The 19497-nt window shown below is 47.1% G+C and overlaps 1 protein-coding gene across 1 annotated transcript; it reads right to left on the bottom strand.

Moving 5' to 3' along the window:
• Positions 1 to 540: 540 nt before the first annotated feature.
• On the bottom strand, positions 541 to 19191 carry LACTBL1 (lactamase beta like 1). The gene is made up of 8 exons (XM_083513062.1): positions 19073 to 19191; positions 18604 to 18688; positions 9309 to 9450; positions 6922 to 7031; positions 5913 to 6070; positions 4855 to 5102; positions 4104 to 4209; positions 541 to 2203 (listed from the first exon to the last, which is right to left on the bottom strand). The coding sequence occupies exons 2-8, from the start codon at positions 18622 to 18624 to the stop codon at positions 1228 to 1230; spliced, it is 1761 nt and encodes a 586-aa protein (XP_083369188.1). The 5' UTR covers positions 18625 to 18688; positions 19073 to 19191; the 3' UTR covers positions 541 to 1227.
• Between the last annotated feature and the right edge of the window lie 306 nt (positions 19192 to 19497).

Below are 19497 nucleotides of genomic sequence, written 5' to 3'. Positions count from 1 at the left end.
ATACATCCGAACAAGACTCACACTGTATTAAAAAAAAGCACACAACCATTCATCTACAGAAACACAACACTAGGGGTAGATCCTGCATCCAGAGACTGTCCGGGAAGATGGTGGTTCCACTGCGTTCCATTTACAAGGTTTTGTACAAAGCTATGAAGCAATTCCATGACCTTCTGCTCCATCTCTCAGCTGACCCTGCGCGGTTGTTGTTATTATTAGGTCCACACGAAACTTCCCTAGTCAGTGGAGATGCCAAGGGGCTCAACGTACTGCTGGCTGGCTGGGCTTCAATTAGGGGTTGGCAACCTCAGGTCCAAGAGCTCAGTGCAAACTCCCAGGTTTCTCTGTCTGGCTCTGCTGACCCTCCCCAGCCACACCCCCATCTTCCCAGGCCACACCCATACCAATGCTTCCTTGCATTCCTTTAGTGCAGCGGTTCTCAACCTGTGGGTCCCCAGATGTTGTTGGACTACAACTCCCTAGCTAGCAAGGCCAGAGCTCAGGGATGATGGGAGTTGTAGTCCAACAACATTTGGGGACCCACAGGTTGAGAACTGCTGCTTTAGTGTTTTCGCCTGGCTGTACTGTGTCCTTGAACTCAAATGGCTCTTGCTTGCCTGGATGGAAGATGGAAAGGGATATGTGAATGTGTCTATCAGCTAGTCTATTGTACAAATGTAACACTCACATTCATTGATCCTCCTGCTTTTGCCTCTGGCCCCGCCCACCCAGGCACATGACCCCAGGAAGGAGTTCACGAAGGGAATGCAGACCCCAGGCTGCACAGGATTTCCCTATGCCTGGTCTTTTTGAAGGGCCCAGGCATTTCCCCCCTCTCTTTCTCCCTCTTTTCCTCCAAGATTTGAGATTGCTCCTAGATCAGAACCTAGGCATGGTGAGAACTTGAAGGTGTCCCAAGAACGTGATCCCAGAAGCTGTGTTGCTTTTGCAGGGGGCGGGGAACTGCCTCCCAAACTTTTCGTGTCTCAGTGACCTATAAGGTGACTGGGGCATGTCCAAGTGGACAGCCGTGGAGTTTGTGTTGGGTATCGGAGAGGGAAGAGGAGGGAAGAGGAAAGCTAAGCCATTGGCGGAGGTGGATGTTCTCGGTTCCTTGCCACCTTGCTCGTTCTTTTCTGCAACCTGGTTGTTGGATGGCAGACTTGGGGGAAGTTGATACAGGGAGCTCAGAGTAGAAAATATCTCCCTCACCCCTTCTGCTAGCAGTTAACTGTAGAATACTGGCTTTCGCTGGATGCGCACGACATTGTACGTGTTCAGACCCGGAGCATCGAAGCCAGGGGACAAGCCCTTGCGATCAAAAGGGTAGAAATTGAAGAGCTGCCCATCCTGGGTCTCCAGGGACACGGAGGCGGAGCCTAAGTGCAGGGTGCATGGGAATTCCTTATCAAACACCACCTGGAAGACACGGTCCTCAAGGTGATGCAGCTTGATGGTCCGATAATTCTCCGGGATCAACTCCTCAATGTGTGGCCCAAACTGCTGCATGACCAGCACTCCGCCGCCCCCAACCTTAATCTCATAGAAAGTCAGGTTGGAATAGGTGTAGTAGCCAACGTAAGGAGTAGGGCTCGGAGGCGGGTTGAGGCTCTTCTCTGCCTCGCGGAAGGCGGACTCCATGGCGGGGATCAGGTACTCGTAGGTCTGAGCTACGACGTCTCCTCGAGGGCGGGGACCAGCCATCAGCACAATGAAACTCAGGCGGAGCTTGGGGACCAGGGAGAAGGTGGCCGAATAGCCGTCCAGGTCACCGTCCTTCCTGATGATGTCATAGCCCAGTTGCTCATTGATCTCCCAGGGCGTGCCGGTCTTGTTGGCAAAATATTCGCTGGAGCACTTGAAGAGGGGCGTCAGCATGGTCTTCACGGTGTCAGGCTCCAGGAGACGCCGGTGGTACGTGCCCAGGAAGACCATGGCTAGTTTGGCCAGGTCAGCAGCTGTGGAGTACATCTGCCCAGAAGGTCTGTACCAGCCCAGGTCATAGAGGGGTGCTGTCTGCCCGCTGCTGTAGAAACCCACAGCCATCTGAGAGCGGATGGGAGGCGTGATGTCAAAGCCTGTGTCCTCCATCCCCAAGCGGTCAAGGATGTTCTCAGCAACCCAGCGCTGGTACTCGCCTTCTGCAGCGTGTTCAGCTAGGACGTGGGCCATTAACGAGAAAGCCAAGTTGCTATAATGACATCTGAGAAGAGAGAAAGAGAGATAGAAAGGAGCAAACTTTTTTCCAGGGTGTCCACTGAGTTTGGCCTGAAATACTTGATGCAGTCATCCCACCTGCATCACAGAGACATGGATAAAGAATGTCAACTGGAACTTAGCATGGTGCTAATGCATCTTCTTATTCTATTAATGCAAATTTTACAGAGATGGGCAAAATGGATTATTTGGTGCTGTCTTACTAAAAGACCCAGGAAGAGCTTTCTAAGTCATATTTAGCTTACATATTGGCTGGAAGGGTCAAAATAAATAATGGGATCTGCACTGTTGCAAAGATTCTGTTTCCGTTTGGGTCAGTCATGCCATTTAATTTCCACGGGTCTTTTCTGAGTAGGACTATCACTGCAGATAACTCTATGCATGTTTACTCATTTTATGCTATAAATTATATGATTTTCGTGTTTTGCACATAATGAAGTTTGCGTTGAGATTCCTGCATTGCAGGGGGTTGGACTAGATGACCCTCAGATCCTTTCCAACTCTACAGTTCTATCCTTGAATGAACTGGAATTTGAGGGTGAATGAAAAGTTGCCAAAACGAGCCACACTCCACGATCTCTGTATGCTTCCAAAAATCTCACTCAAAAGAATATCAATACAATGGTATACACAATCACATAGGAAGCTGTCAGACCCTTGGTTCATCTCACTCAGTATGCCTACACTGACTGGCAGCAGCTCTCCAGGATTTCAGACCAGGAGTCTACTTGGAGATCGACATGGTTAGAACCTTCTGTGTGAAAAATGGGAGTTCTACTAAGCTACACCACTTCCTCAAAGGATGTAGATAGATACACATCAGAAGGACAACATGGCAGGGAAATGCTTTTCATTCCATCCTCCCCACACTCTCATAGCTGCCTACCGAATGGATACTGCTGAAGGGGTCTGAGTTGCAGCCAGATCCATTGTGAGATTAAACACTTACAAAAAATATCTTAGGAGAGGACAGGAGACGAAAGGGATCAGCTAAGCTGCTTTGACGATTTCTCACAGCTGAAGCACGCACATCACCGTTTGGTGTCAAAGCCAGAATTGCGGTGTTTATCGTGGATCAGCTCCTTGAGCCGATCCAGCAATACACAAAACCTTGGTTGCAGGCTAATCCATTTCAGCCCTTCAACCGGACTAGTAAACTAGAAAGCTATCACAGTGAGAAACTAGGTTTTGTTTTACACTTGTATGAATCCAGGTAAAGTAAGATCGTTGTCTCACTGTTTGAAGCCTTAAAACAGGTGTGGGGAGATTTTTCAATGGTTGTGTGCAACCATCTGGGATCCTCAGGCCAGTAGTGAGCTTGGCCAGAGGCAAAAGTGAGTAGGGCAATCAATGTGACACTTACCTTTATACAGGAGCCTACATTGCAACCAAACAAAGGTCAGCAATTTCTACACCTACACACATCTCTCCTTCCACCATCCAGGTGAACAAGAGATGTTGTCACAGTTCAAGGGCACATTCCAGTCAGCCAAATGCACTCAAGGAGGGCTGGAGAGGTGTGTGACCCAAGGAGGGGGCATGGAACATGGAGACCCTCAGGGACCAGATAAATAGGCTTGGAGGACTGCATACCCTCACCGGAAATGTGATTGGAGAGTGCTGGGTAGGCTACGATCATTCCAGCTTTCCCATAGCTCCCCTTCTCCCCTTCCCCCTGTGTTCTCCTTATATGGTGTTGCAATTAGTAACTGCAACAGTTTGGAAATAGTCTATCTGGCTTGAGCTACAAATCAGCACCAATTGTAACAATCCATTCGGCTCTGTAGTGGTTTGTATCTGCTTCACCCAGATCCAGACAGGGCACAAATCAGCCCAATTTGGTTCAGTTTGGCCAAACATGGTGCAAAGTCCCAGGGCATTCTCACCTGGTTCCTGGGTCAGCCACCAGGACATCATCTTTCAACAGTGCCAATGCTTCTTGGGTTGTCCCTTTCCACAACAAAGTGGTTGAGCGCAGCCGTCGGGGCAAACCTGCAGTACCCGAGACATGAAAGAGAAGTCACTCATACTATCCACTGATGTCAGTTGGGAAAGAGGTGTGCGATAGGCTCTCACTTGTCAGATCTAGGTGGTTTAGAGCAAGGGGTAGTGGATTTCAGGCTTGGAAAACCAGAGCCAGTAGATACAAACTATAGGAAGTGGTGATGGGAGTTTTAGTCCAACAGCTCTCACGTCTCAGCCTGAGGATTCCTCATCAGAGGATGACTCGGAGGCCCTGGAATAGCACCAAGCTTTTGATCAGGCTCAGTTTGAGGATGAGGAGCGAGGATGCTTGCATGAGACTATTTGGGATTGGGCATCTGCACCACGGGAGAGATTGGCTGCTGAAAGTGAGGCTGAACAAGTCCTGAGCACATGGGAGAGATGGGGCCTTTTGTGAGACTGACAGAAAACCCATTCCATCCAGAGAGGTGTCTGGCTGCAGACAAGAACTCTTCAGGAATCAAGTCTTCACAAAAGTAGGATCCTTCTCCCAATGAGACTTCTGGAGAAAGACAAAGTTATAGGCATCTAATGAGGTCATGGTGTGGTTCCATCTCAAACGCCTCAGTGCCATGCTTGGATCGCTGATTAAACAATGTCTGACAGGTTCTCTCCACATGTGCAATCCCTCACCTGAGAGCTGACTGGCCATTCTGCGCAAAGTCACTGGAGACGGCTTGAGGGGCAGCGATCCCTTCTCCAGGAAGATCAGTCCATCCGCTGAGTATCTCTGCTCCGACTCTTTGAGCCGCCCTAGGGGGTTCTTAATGGTGAAGCTCTGGGCATAACGTTCTAAAGGGTCGTCAAGTGATGTCACCTTCCCTTCCTCCCACAGCTTGTACAGCATGATGGTGGGGAAGATCTTGGAGACGCTTGCAATCCTACCAGGCACAAACAAACCATACATAATCAGCTGGAGCAGGGGAAGCAAACAGGACACCCTCCAGACATGGTTGGATTTCAGGTCTAATCAGACCCAGGCCGGAACATAGGAAGCTAGCTTCTACTAAGTCAGATCTTTGGTCCACCTAGTTCAACACTGCCTGTGCCAGTGTTTCCCAAACTTGGGTCTCCAGCTGTTTTTGGACTACAAATCCCATCATTCCTGGGATGATGGGAATTGTAGTCCAAAACAGCTGGATATCCAAGTTTGGGAAACATTGGTCTATACCAACTGGCAGAGGCTCTTCAGGGCTTCAGACAGGGAATCTTTCCAAGGCTTAGAGATGATAGGAATTGAATCTGAGACCTTCTGCATGCAAAGCACATGCTAGACCACTGAGCTACATCCCACAGGCAATAGTCAGATATGATGGGAATTGTAGCTCAATAATAGATATGTAGGCTACCCTAGGCTGTGTTGGCTACCAAAGGGCTTCCCACGGAAAGCTTCCTTTTCTTGGAAACATTCCACAACAAAGGATTTCCCTCACACCTCCTCCCCATGGACGCCATTTGCTGGAAATGGAACCTCTTCTTCACAAATGTCATTGAAGCACATAGTCCAAGAACGTAGACTGGAGCTTAGGTGTAATTCAGAAATGACTACATGGACCGGTAGTGGGTTTCTTGGGTTGCAGGCAGGGGTCTTTCTCAGAGAAGACACTGCACACAGAAATGTGCAGGCCGTTGAGACAAGAGACTCAGGCCGTTTGCCTCACCTGTCCAGCTGGAGTGAGCAGCAGGCTCACCTGTAAATGGTGTATTCGTTGGGGATGCCAGAGAAAGGGTCGGAGCCGTTGCGTTTCCCAAAGTTTCCTGTCCATAGTACTGTGTCGTTGTAGATGACGATGGCTGACAGAGCTGGCAGGCCAGGGCTCCGGATTTTGTGACGGAGAAGCGTGTCTACCTGCAGGAGATTTGAGAAGGGTAAAGAATGGAGAATCAGAGGCCTTCATCACCATCATCATCAATCATCATTTCTCTCTCTCTCTCTCTCTCTCTCTCTCTCTCTCTCTCTCATATATTTCTTTGCTTCTTATTGTGAGATATCTTTGGATTACCCATCTATAAATGCTAGATAATCACTAAGGCTGCAATGAATTTTCACCTCCATGAGAAACGCTCCCTGAGAAAACCTGAACTGTTCCTTTTCCACTGCTGTTCCTTTATTGCTTCTGCTTTCTGCTGGGTGCCATTCCCTCTGCCCAACTCTCTGCATGATAAGAGATCACACAAAGATTGTGATAACGTCAGCCTGTTCTGTTTGGGTGATGATGCCAGAGAGCTAAGCCCGGGCCAGTCAGTACTTCCTGCCTACACTCTGAACAGCCCCAAAACGTAGCCAATCAGACAAAACCACAACGCTAAAACGAAAGCGAGGCTTTCTACTCAAACTCTGAATGGCCAGCGATGGAGTTGTGATACTGGTTGATATCACGAAGCCAGCTCAGAGGATGGCAGGGCTTCCCCCATTCGCTCTGAACTTTCTTTCTTTAACCCAATGTGTATACCCCTTAACTCAATAAAAGATTCCCCCTAAGTAGTTTACAAAGGGCAACCTAAACAAGGAAAATCCATTAAGAAAGGCCAATAAAAACAAGAGGAAGTTAACGCAGCAAATACAAATAAAACCAGCTCTCTTAAAACCATTACACTTCATAAAATAAGTTGCATGATAAAAATTACATGTCTGGATAGACTTTGCTGAAATGAACAAAAGCTAAGCCTCCACCCTCCATAAGTCTCACCACAACATACCTTTTCGAGGGCATCCTTCAGTATTGGGATTGGGTGGTCCAAAGGCACGGGGTCTGGGTAACGGGGACACATCTGTACTGCTTCTGGCCTGACCTCCATCACTGATGGGGCTATGAACAGAAACAGAGACAGAGTGGTGGGAATGCCATGGTTCAGGTAGGGGTGCGTAGGGAATTTGAGAGGCAGTGTGGTATAGTGGTTTGAGTATCAAACTAGGACCTGGAAGACCAGGGTTCGAATTTCCACTCAGCCATGAGGGTCACTGGTTGACCTTGAGCCAGGCACTGTCTCTCAGCCTGACTGACCTCACAGGATTAAATGGAGACACCTTTAAAGGTGTGACATAAATGCAGTAATAAAGGAATAAACATTCCAAATCAATAAAATCTGGATTGGCCATCCTCCTTTCTACTGTCTTCCTATCAAACTGGCCAATGGAGCTTCCAAGGAGAAAACAACATGGAAAACCTGGAAGCTGATGCATATAGGCCCCAACTTTTGGATCTTTGGCGATTATTCCTGCATCAAAGGGGGTTGGACTAGATGACCTTTGGGGGAATCCCTTCAAACTCTATGATTCTATGATTCCCCCACCCTTTTAAATTGACACCACTCTCTTCTGTCTTGGCTGTTACTGAGTGAGAGGTTGTTGGGAGCTTAAGCTGCCTGTGTATATAAAAATAAAAACCTGCTTATTTGCAAGCGTAATGATGCTGAGTTGTTAGGGGTGCTGCAAAGCCAGGGAAGGCAGCTTAAAAGCCAAACAAGGACACTCTCCCCTCCACCCAGCTTTTGTCTCCCTTCCCTCTGCCTCCTTCACAGCCTCTCCATTGAGCTCAGAACACCAGCTGCGTTCTGAAAACCTCTTTTACCAGCAGCTAATATAACTGGGATGGAAAGGGGCACGTTGAGAAAGCAGATGTAGAATTACTAATCTATTGACAGCGGCAAGGCTGTCTGCTTCATTGTATTGGGGAAAGATCACTTCCCCAATTAACAGAATCTGGGGCATTGGTATTACAGCTAAGATAGTGTTTCATGGCAAGGTTTGAGACAATAGGCAGAGACATAATAAACATTAATCAGCAGTGGAGCAGTTCAAATAAAGCGACAAGAAAACATTTGCAATGCATTTCTATAAGTGTATGAGAAAAGCCCAGATGCTAGATCAGGCCAAAGGCTCATCTAATTCAACATTCAGTTCTCACAGTGGCCAAGCAGATGCACACACACACACACACACACACACACACACACACCTGGATGGGAGCAACCTGATTGAAAAAGCATTCCTTCCCCTTTCAGTTTACCAACTGCCTCTGGCAGTTCCGCAGATCAAAAGTGGTCAAATGGCTTTTGCATAAAAATATGTGTTAAAAAAATAGTTTCTCTCTAGGCACTTTTTTCTCGTTTTATCATAAAAAAATATACATACATTGGATGCTCAGGTTGCGAATGTGATTCGTGTGGGATGCACGTTTGCAACCCGCAGCAGCGCATCTGTGCATGCGCGGGTTGCGATTCGGCGCTTCTGCACATGCGCAAAGCGTGATTTAGTGCTTCTGCGCATGCACGACAGCCAAAACCCGGAAGTAAGCCATTCCGGTACTTCCCGGTTTCGGCGGGTCTGTAACCCAAAAAAACGCAACCTGAAGCGTCTGTAACCCAAGGAATGACTGTATATTGTGTGCATTTTGAGCCAAGGATTGCATCAGGACACTAGAGAAGCATGGAATGATCTGCACACTAGTCCAGGAAGTGCAGATCCACACCCTCCAACATTTCTCTGATGAAAATAGGGACATCCTATTCAACCACAATTTTATTATTTAAACCGCATCCATCTTGCAGAGTTGCCCTAGCCACTCCGACATACATAAAAAATAATAATAAAACATTCAGCATTAAAATACTTCCCTACACTGGACTGCTTTTAGATGTCTTCTAAAAGTTGCATAGTTACTTATCTCATCGGCTCAGGGTGCAGCACTACTCCAGACCCCCCAACACTTCTCGAATAGGGATGTCCCACCATTCCCTCCAACATTTCTCCAATGAAAATAGGAAAAGCATGGCATCCTGAGATCAAATTAGAAACTGGGTTGGCTTCCATAAATCTGGGACTGTCCCTGGAAAACAGGGACACTTGGAGAGTCTGCAGATCAGGTCAGCTGATATGAGAATTTGCAAAGACTAAATTCCTTTAAAAATCCCTAGTTGCCTGGTGGAAGTGTGAACGTGTGTGTGTGTGTGTGTGTTATAAAGGAAACCTGTAAACGGTTCTGTGCTGCTACTCTGCTCCCCTACACACCCTTCTGGTGAGAAGTGCCGTGAAACTCTTTGGCCAGAATGGGCTCGTTCAGATGGGCACCTGGTTCAATACTTACTGGGCTCCACTTTGGGAAGGCTATACTGCCAGAGGAAGCAGCTGGTCATGGCAACCGAGAGAAGGAAGAAGACGACCAGAGCCACATGGATCAACTTCACTTCCATAGCAGAGAGCCGGAAGAGGCTGTGGCCGCCAGAGGCCTGCTGGGAGCAATGTTCAGGAGATATTTAGCAAGGTTTTAAGAATCTTAGCTGAAACCAATGAGCGCTACACACAGCACGGAGAACTACATTTTAAGAAGAACACTGGGAAAAGGGTTGTAGCTCAGCAACAGAGCAGAAGGTGCCTGCCACATTTCCTGGCCCTGGCCTGAGAAACTGGAGAGCCACTGCCAGCCAGTGTAGACAATACTGGTCTATACGGACCAATGACCTGACTCAGTATAAGACAGCTTTCTATGTTCTTGGGAAGTGTGTGTGTATGTGTGTGCCCTGTAAGGACAACATTTGACCTTTTATATGTTCCCTCTAAAAATTGCTTGCTTGGGCAGGGTCCCTTCTTTGTCTATACAAGGAGGGGGACGAAACTAGAATTCATTTACTCTGCCTGCCCTTGACTCTGGCACCCCCTACTGTTGGCCTCCCTGCTTTTCACCCTACCAATCTCAATGGCGTCAGCCAGCACTGGCCTTATGAAAGGATACCTTTTTCGCCAATGGTGAAATGGCCAACTGTTTCCTACACTCCTCTGATTCTGTTCAACCTCCTACATTGGAGGTAGTGATGCTTCTAAGTAATGGTTTCTGGGAATCCCAGGTGGATGCATTCAGGTCCTGTTTATGGGGTTCTCATTGAGGCATCTGGTTGGTCACTGCGAGAACTGGATGTTAGACTAGATGGGCCATGGGTGTGATCCAGCAGGGCGCGTCTTATGTTCTCATCTATTCTTTAAATTAAGGGCTCATCCACACCTCTGCTCGTCCCATGTGTAGAAAGCACGGGTCTGAGTGGTTTCCCCCTTGCTCCCTTCCTTTCCAAGGGAAAACCTGTTCTTTAGTGCCAAATTGGAGCAAACAGCAATCCAGAGAAAACACAAATTGCTGCTTGCTCCCCTGGAGGAAGCAGCAGGATGAGAGGAAATGTGGGTAAGCTATCATAATAAAAAATCTCCAGGCCTTTGATACAAAAACAGTTTTGTAAAAAGCAATAACTTTCAGTAACATTTCCTAGTTAAAGAAAGTAAGATAAAAACAAAGCAAATGTATGCATATCAAAGTTAAAATCAGGCAGTGTAGAAAGCAGAGGTGCAGGAGTCAGAATTGAGGAAACTTTGGGGAAACTAAGTTTTAAAGAGGTATGTAAATGTCATTCCTGTCTGCCTCACTGATTGTCTTCAAGGGACAACCCAGTGGTTGCGGAACAACCAGCAGGGTCTCTTTAGAAGATCTCAAACATCAGCTTAGTCTGTGTTAGGGGTGGTGATCTTGTAGATATCCTGGTTCAAAATTGTTCCAAGCAGCAACCCCCTTTCCAAAACATCACAGCTTCAGAGAACGTAATGGACACCCCTTGATCGTGACCATTTTCTTCATCTATTGGGTTGAGACCCATAAGGGAATTGCTGCAAGCCCTACGGCGGACCACTTCAACATCATCACATCCCTCCCCCAACTAAATAGCACTTAACAAGCATGGGGGAAAGTGAGAAAGAGAGGGTATATCTAGGATACATATTTATACCAGCTCTATAGAATTTTAAGTGGCATAGGATTCCCTCAAGGAACTTGGAAATTTTAGTTTAGGGTAGGTGTCAATTATTTTCTGTTGGATCTCTCCCTCCTTCCCTCCCATAAAACACGCACACGCACACACACACACACAGCAAATCCCAAAGAAGCCTTTGTAATAATAAAAAGTATCCCTTGCGATGGAACCTTCCACAGTAGCCTTCTCAACTCTGACTAAATGTGGACAACCTGGGTACCTACCTAATTCAAATGTTATGGAAAAAATATGAAGCCATACCTTGACATCCACATTTCTTTGAATTTTGCAATGCAGTTCTGCAGCTAAGTAATGAGCATGAAAATGTATCTGCTGGGGTATAATGCGCCTCACTTGCTTAATAGCATACAGGAAAACAGCTTTGCAAAACAAAGCAAAAAAGGGTATTTGGGGCAAAATTGTTTACATATGTATAGAATTCTCACTCATATGCTGCAAATTTTCAATAGGGACATTTTAGAAAAATTGAAAATTGATGTGGAAATGCGGAGAACTAAACTTAAGTTTGGAAAAATAGCAAGAAGCAGAGAAAAACTGAAAGCGACCGCTTTGCCCATCCCTGGGTGCCAGCCTCCCCAGCCCTTGCCCAGCCTTACCAGCAGGAACTGAGGCTACTGCAAGCCCAACAGAAGGCACTCCCTCCTTCTGCAGTCTCGAGGTCTTCCGGGCAATGCCATAATGGGCAAGCTGTCATCCGCAATGGAGCCGCAACCCATAAGAGGACGACTCTCCACTGTGTGCTGTGGACACTGTGGCTGATTCTGGCTGTTGTGGGTTTGCTCCAGTCCCCTTTTGGCATTTCCCCCCACACCACACCAGCTGCAGGCCTCCCCCTCTCACCACTGTCCTCAGGGACTCCATGGCCCTGCCAACAGGGTGAAAGCCAGAGATTTCCTTGGCTAAACCCCCTGGGGGAGGGGGCGTAAGCTGCTGTGTGCTCTGTTTGTGTGCTCTGGGATCCCAGCAGCCTGGCAGATACTGACCCCAAAGAACGGGATTCTCCTGTCAATCTGCCTCATTCCAGCACACACACACACACACACACACACACACACACACCCTATCTCTTTGCACAGCAGCATCTCACCCTGTGTATCCCACAACAGTGTCTGGGCCCCAGACATTCTCATACAGGAACATTGGAAAGTGTAATATACTGAGTCAAACCATTGGTCCAGCTAGCTCAGTGCTGTCTACACTGACTGGCAGAAGCTTTCCAGGGTTTTCAGGCAAGGGTTTGGATTTGGGAACTTCTGCAGGCAAGGGAGATGCCCCACCACTGGGCTACATAAATGCAAAACAGGGAGTTCCCTTGAATCTCCTGCAGACCGGAAAGCAAAAACAAGTCCAACCCCTAACAGATTCGCTCTTGTGAGTTCACCGCAGTGTAATTTCACTCCGGCATGTTAAAGGAAACCAAGAGAGCCACTGAAACAACCAGCGATATCAATTTTAAAACCAGCCAGGGTGCAATCTGAGCAAACTCGGGGGAATGGGGGAATACTTAGAGTTGCTTTATTTTTATTTTATTTTTTTTAAAGAAAAGGGTTGTTGTGAATGGCATAGTTGTGCAACTCAAGGTGAAACAACATGCTATCTTGGAAAAATATAGGGTTTCCAAACCAAGACTTTGCTGCAGCAACACAAACATGGGGATTTGTTGAGGATGAATTAGAGGGTGAGAATGGAGTGTTTATTTCCTCTGACATCCACTGATTCTCCCCCAGAAATGACTCCTTTTTTTTTGGTCTCAGAACATGGCAGCAGGGTGGAAAATGTTTCTGCCATTATGTCCCTTTTAGGATTCCTTTGGGCTTGCTCTGCTTTGCACTCTGCCAAACCTGTCCCCATTCTCAATTAACCCCGCAGCCACAGAGACATTTGCCTCCACACATTTGCTAAATGGATAGAGGGGAGGTCAGGGTTATGTCTGCTTAGCTCTGCACTTGATGCTGGACATCCCACCAGTCAGTGTCAATTTCTCCCATTTTTCCAATCTTAAATCCAGTTTTTCCACATTTTTGCCTCAATTTGCAGTCGCTTCATTGCATTTTAAAAGACTTCACGGGCATTAGTCAGAAACACAGGATTATATCCAACGCTAGTCCGATTAGTCCCACCGAATTGAACAGACATGGCTAAATTTGGTTCATCAATTTTAATGGGTCTGCTCTGAGTCCAATTTAGTTGGTGACATCCCTTACATTAATCCTACCACAAACATTTCTGAGAGCTGTTTTCTTTAATGGCATGCACCCCCCCAAAAAAAAGTCATTTTCATCAATAGACAGTATCTTGAATATGTAAGAGCAAGGGCAACTACGGAAGCTGGGATAGCTCAGTCGGTTGAGCATGAGACCCTTAATCTCTGGGTTGTGGGTTCGAGTCCCACATTGAGCAAAAGATTCCTGCATTGCAGGGGGTTGGACTGGATGACCTTTGCGGTCCCTTCTAGCTCTACAATACTACGATTCAATGACAAAGGCTGTTTATATGGGGCATCATGAAAGGAGAGCACATTGCTAGTCCTTCTGGCTGCAGTTCCATAGCCATGGAGATATCCCTACCAAGGCTGGTGCTCCACTGGTTGCCACCCTACTGGGTCTTCTTTGGGAACATAGGAAATCATTGGTCCATCTAGATCAGCATTGCCTACACTGACTGGCAGCAGCTCATTGGGGTTTCGGGAAGGGAGCCTTTTCCAGGCCTGGGGATGCTGCTGGGGATTGAACTTGGGACCTTCTGCATGCAAAGCAGATGTTCTACCATGGAGCTGTCCCCTTTGATCCCCCTAAGCTGCAATAATAATAATGAAAACATTTGTGCTGGGCTATGGATTGGGGCAGGTGTGTCTGTCTGCACCCTGCACTGTCAGTCTCTGCCAGCTTCTGCCTGAGAAGTGAGGCCAGTATTACTCCATTAGTGCAGGATTGCTGTCAGCAGGAGCCCGGAGGAAGTTCAAAACTGGGGGATTCCATGCATGGGAGGAGCGGAAGCCCAGCGCTATCATGGCTGGTGCAGTGATTTGCCTGGCTCTCTGCCCGCCTTTCACTCAGTCTGGTGTGAGTGATGGGCCTGTAAAGGTAAAAAAAAGTAAAGGACCCCTGGATGGTTAATCCCAGTCAAAGGCGACTATGGGGTTGTGGCGCTCATTTCGCTTTCAGGCCGAGGGAGCCGGCATTTGTCCGCAGACAGCTTTCCGGGTCATGTGTCCAGCAGGACTAAACTGCTTCTGGTGCAACGGGACACCATGACAGAAGTCAGAATGCATGGAAATGTCATTTACCTTCTCACCACAGCGGTAACTATTTATCTACTTGCACTGGTGTTCTTTTGAACTGCTAGGTTGGCAGGAGCTGGGACAGAGCAATGGGAGCTCGCTCTGTCGTGGGGATTCGAACCGGCGACCTTCTGAGCGACCTTCTGTGATGGCAGCATGAGACCTGCCTCTCCATCATGTCCTACCGCTGCCTGCCTGGAGTTTGGATTCTCCTGTTGGTTCCCTTTCAGCCATTCTGGCTTCCCAGAAGCACCGCTGCTTTCATCGAGGAGCAGGGATTAATCCTATGAGAATGGGGAGGGGGAGTTTGCGCTTCCCTCTCACAGAGAGATTGCATATTAATTCTCTCTAATGCTTCTCAGCCATGTAGGCAAAATGCGGGGGGGGGGGGCTGACCTCAGCTATTTATAAAAAAAACCCCTTCAATCTCCTCTCAGCATCTGCTGGGGCGGGGGATTACCCCAGCCAATGGGCAGCCCCATCCTTCTCTCCTATAACAAGATCCCTGTGGGGCTGATTACACTCCTATGTGGTCTGTTTTCTCCTTCGGTTTGAATCCTCGCTGCCCATCAACACACTTTAAATTACAAAGCAAGAGGCACAGTCAGGATCTCTTAAGGCAGAGCCTATCTGTACTGACCAAGAGATGCTCAGTCTGCTGAAGAACATGAAGGTCAGAATGAGGCCTGCATAGCCCAGCATATATTTTTTTTTGCAAGGAGCCAGTCAGTACTAGGTCATCCTGCACATCTAGGCCAGTGGTCCATCAGACAACCTCAATCTTCCTCTTCCTGCACTGTTTGCAAGCAGCGGTGGAAACAATGAAAACATCCATTTAGGTGCACAAGTGAAAATATCTGAGTTCTACAGGACCGGCCCTACCATGAGGGAGAGTGAAGCAGCTGCCTTAGGTGGCAGAACCTGGCTTGCAGACCTTCCAAGTGTTGCTATTTTCCAGGGACAGTCCCGGATTTACAAAAGCCGTCCCAGTTTCTGATTTGATCCTGGAATGTCCCATTTTTCCTTAAGACGACCCTATTTTCATTGGAGAAATGTTGGAGGGTATGGTAGGATGTCCCTATTTTCACCAGAGAAATGTTGGAGGGTATGAAGTTATCCAACCCCCAAGCCATCTGAAGGCAGCTCTGCCTAGGGAAGGTTTCTAATTGTTTAATGTTTTATTATGTTTTTATATACATGTTGCAAACCACCCAGAGTGGCTGGGGCAACCCAGTCAGATGGGGTTGGGTATAAATGAATGAATGAATGAATGAATGAATGAATGAATGAATGGGACATCCCTATTTTCACTGGAAAAATGTTGGAGGGTATGGTGGTAGCAACAGTCTTCCTACCACACTTCCCAAGTCCTGCTCTGCACACAATAGCCTGATGCCTTGGAATACAGTGGAGGACGCTGTCCTATTGCCAGTGTTGAAGTAAGATCCAACTGCCCATGTGGTCAGATTCTGCATGTGAAATCTGGGCAGCATCACAGGAACACAAGAAGCTGCTTTAAACTGAGCCAGGTCCATCTAAGGTTTGCATTTTGTACAGTGACTATTGGCAGCTCTCTGGGGTTTCAAGCCAGAATCTTTCTCAGACCTACCTGAGCGTGTTGGGGATGGAACCTGGGACCTTTGGGCATGGGAAGCACATGAGATACAGCCCTTCAAGCTTGTCCTTTGCACCACAGGCAGTCAAATGTCTTGGGCTGAGCCTGGGGTTCTAAAACTCAGCAGGAGGGGGAGCCTCTGCCAGAACAGCAAGCACCCCACTTCACAACTGATGGAAGGCGATCAGAGCAGCAACACACAGTGGGAGCCGGTGTGCTCATCCCCACATCCCCTCCGCCGTATATTTCCGTAACACAAATACCGAATGCCAGAAGACCAGCAGAGGCTACTCCTTTAAGCCCTACCTGCCTGCCTCCTTATTTGCAACCAATCCAGGGATTGGCCCTGCCTGTTAGCAGGGCCTCCTTAAGTCTCAGTGTTGTCCCTTGTAGAAGGCTGTGTGTGCAAAACTCTCTGTCTGTCACTGGCTCTGATAATATCTATTTATTACATTAACATTCCACCTTTTCTTCAGAGTGCGCTTGGTTCTTCCCCCTCCCCCGTTTAATCCCCACAACAACCCAGTGAGGTAGGTCAGGCTGAGAGGCAGTGACCTTGCCAAGGTCACCCAGTGAGCTTCATGGCTGCTTGGTGATTTGAACCCCAGTCTCTCCCAGATCCTAACCACTCTAACCATTGCACCACACTGTCTCTCAAGAGACGAAGTATCTCAGGAGGTGATTCCACCTATTGATGGGCAGCTGACCCTCTGTGTCACCATTCCCAATAATAGGCAGGGTGAAAGCAAGACTGTAGGCTTCTTCACTGATTTTATTTTTTTTTAATCATGTTATTTAGTATGTGCATAGGTATGGGCCAGTCTATGAGTTTCTCATCCATGTCAGCTTTATTTTATTTATTAAATTTCCAAACCGCCCTTCATCCGAGGATCACAGGGCGGTTTGCAATATAAAAACCACAAAAATGCATAACGTAGAAACAGGCAAACTGGCAGCCCCCTCTCTACACAGTTCCTAAAGGTGCAGGTTCCTACCCTCTTTTGCATCTGGCTCTCCATCTGGTTAAGGAGGAAGCCCCAGCTAACAGCAGGATCCTGTTCTCTCTTTTTAAAAAATATATTTTTATTAATTTTTACATGAAATTTCCAAAAACAAAACAAAACCATACAACATATTTTCTCATCTTATTCAGTGTTTTGGACTTCTATCAACCATATCTGAAGATTTTTCAATCTTTATCACTTAATCTGCATTTCATTAATTTCGCTATTACTTTTAATAGTCTTTCACTAATAGTTCTCTTCATACTTTTCTCTGCAACATTTCACATAGTCCTCCTTACAAAACTTTTTGCAATCCTACTAGCATAATCTGTTGATTACAATTGCTTTTCAGATAATTCACACAGTCCTCTGAGAATCTCTGATCCCACAGGTTTCAAATCCTTCCTGTCATCTTGTCTAATTCTGCATAGTCATTAATTTTGTCTGCCATTCCTCTTTCGTCAGTAATTCTTCTTGCAGGATCCTGTTCTCAAGGTACTCCTATTGCATTCAGTGGGGACTACTCTAGGTGGGTATGCAATGGCAGCCTGAACCCTCATTTTGTGTCCCACACTTACTAAGTTTTGGGATACAGTGCTGAACTATATTAATAAGACACTATGGGAAAAAGTAAGGTTTTTCAGAGGTCAATATGCTCTTGAGCTATATACCCATTGCATGGAAATTGACAACAGGGCAGTGAAAATGGATTCTACGCTCCCTAACGGTGGCCAAGAGACTGATACTAAAGAATTGGAAGAATAGAGGTACGATTCTGCTCAATCAATGGCATGACAAAATTGGCAACATATGAATGGACAGCTTATAGACACAGACTGTCTTTGGATAAATACAATGGAATGAGTTTATACAGACTATATTAGGTTATTGAAAAGTATATGTGTATTAGGATAAGAATATACATATTTGTATATTAATGTATGGTAATGTAACAGTATTGTTTCTTTTTTCCATTCTCACGTTTTCTTTCTTCTTTTTCACTCTTTCTTATAAATGATTTTTTCCTTAATAAAATATTAATATATAATGTTCTTTATTAAAAAAAGAAAAGAAAAGAAACCCTCATTCTGCTTTCTGCCCTACATTGCACTACACATCCTATGGCAAGACGCAATAAAGAGTTAAATACTTGTGCTGTTTATCATGCCCAGAAGGATATCTATGGAACACATGAAGCTGCCTAAAATGCAGATCACTGGTCCATCTAGCTCACTATTGTCAACTCGGACTGGCAGCATCTCTCCAGGGTTTCAAAGCAGGGACACTGCCTGCCCAATCTGGAGATGCTGGGGACTGAACAGGGCTGCTGTCCGTGAAGCAGGAGTTTTACCGCTGAGCTACAGCCCTTCCCCAAAGTGCCAAATTTGCAGAACTGCACTTGGGATGATTTGTTTTAAAAACCACCTTGGCTGTGTTCCCCTCCTGACTGTTGGGGTTGTTTTGTTTTCCTCCATCATTTCCCCCCTCAGTTGTTCAGACTTGCCCCCAGGCAGCAGTTAACTTGCAGATACATAAATTAACCTATGCAAATGAGAAATAACGAGGAGGATGGCAGACCTGGCCTTCTTATCGGAGAGCCCAGGTTGCTGCACCCAGAGGGCAGCTACAGACTCCCTCTCCCCTCCCCTCCCCTCCTTATTGAGGCTTACCCGAAGCTGCAGGCCTTCCATAGCTCGCTACAGTTTTTCCTTCATGGCATCCAGCGATATCTCTAAAAATCCAGGGAGATGGCCCCTGCAAGAGAGGTAGGATCAGTTAGAATAAGGCTCCTTAGTTGATTGGGAGACCTGGGAAGCAGATGCTCTGAAAGTTCCTATGGCCTCCGATAAATCTTCATCACCTTTCCCTCCTCCTATATTTGCAGGTAGGATGTCTTCCTCTGGACTTTCATGTCTCTGAAAGCCCAAGAAAACTTAAATGGGTGCTTTGGTGCTGGCCAGGCACTTGGGGCAACAGGGGCACTGCCCAGCTCCCCAATTCTGTTCCGGTAGACTTCTTAATTTGAGAATGGCCTGGAATAATCCAACAAGCGAAACCACCCCTACCTCCCCAAAAAGGAGCCTCGCAAGGGCCACCAACTCCCGTACTGCAGAGATGCCATTAAAAAAAAGTTCTTACCAGGCTCTCTGCTTCTGCTTTGTGTGTCCAAGCGGTGCTGCCTGGGAGTTTGGGGGCTTGCGTCCTGCTGCAGATGTTAAGACCGGACAGAACGGTAATCCCGTCGGGCGCAGATTACTCCCCTCGCCAAGGCAATGTGCAGGCTGTGGAACATCTGGTCCGGAGCGAGCCCAAATGCAGCCTGGGGTTTCAGGGGGCAGGCGGGGAGGAGTGCTTTAAGCCCTGGCACAAACATTTGCTGGCTGAGCTGTGCAGGCAGCTGACCACTCCAGATTTCAGAAGGGAAATGTGTTATTCGGGGCAGGAAGGGAAGGAGGTGGAAGGGTGCTTGGCCTTGGGGCAGCCGGGCAGCCTTCCCTGCAAAGGCTGTATGTGTTGTGACATAGAATCATAGAGTCGGAAGAGACCACAAGGGTCATTTAGTC

Source organism: Podarcis liolepis (genome assembly GCF_965112155.1).
Source record: "Podarcis liolepis genome assembly, chromosome: 7".
Lineage (NCBI taxonomy): Eukaryota > Metazoa > Chordata > Lepidosauria > Squamata > Lacertidae > Podarcis > Podarcis liolepis.
Note: the sequence above shows the minus strand (reverse complement) of the source record. Positions and strands in the feature narration are given on the sequence as shown.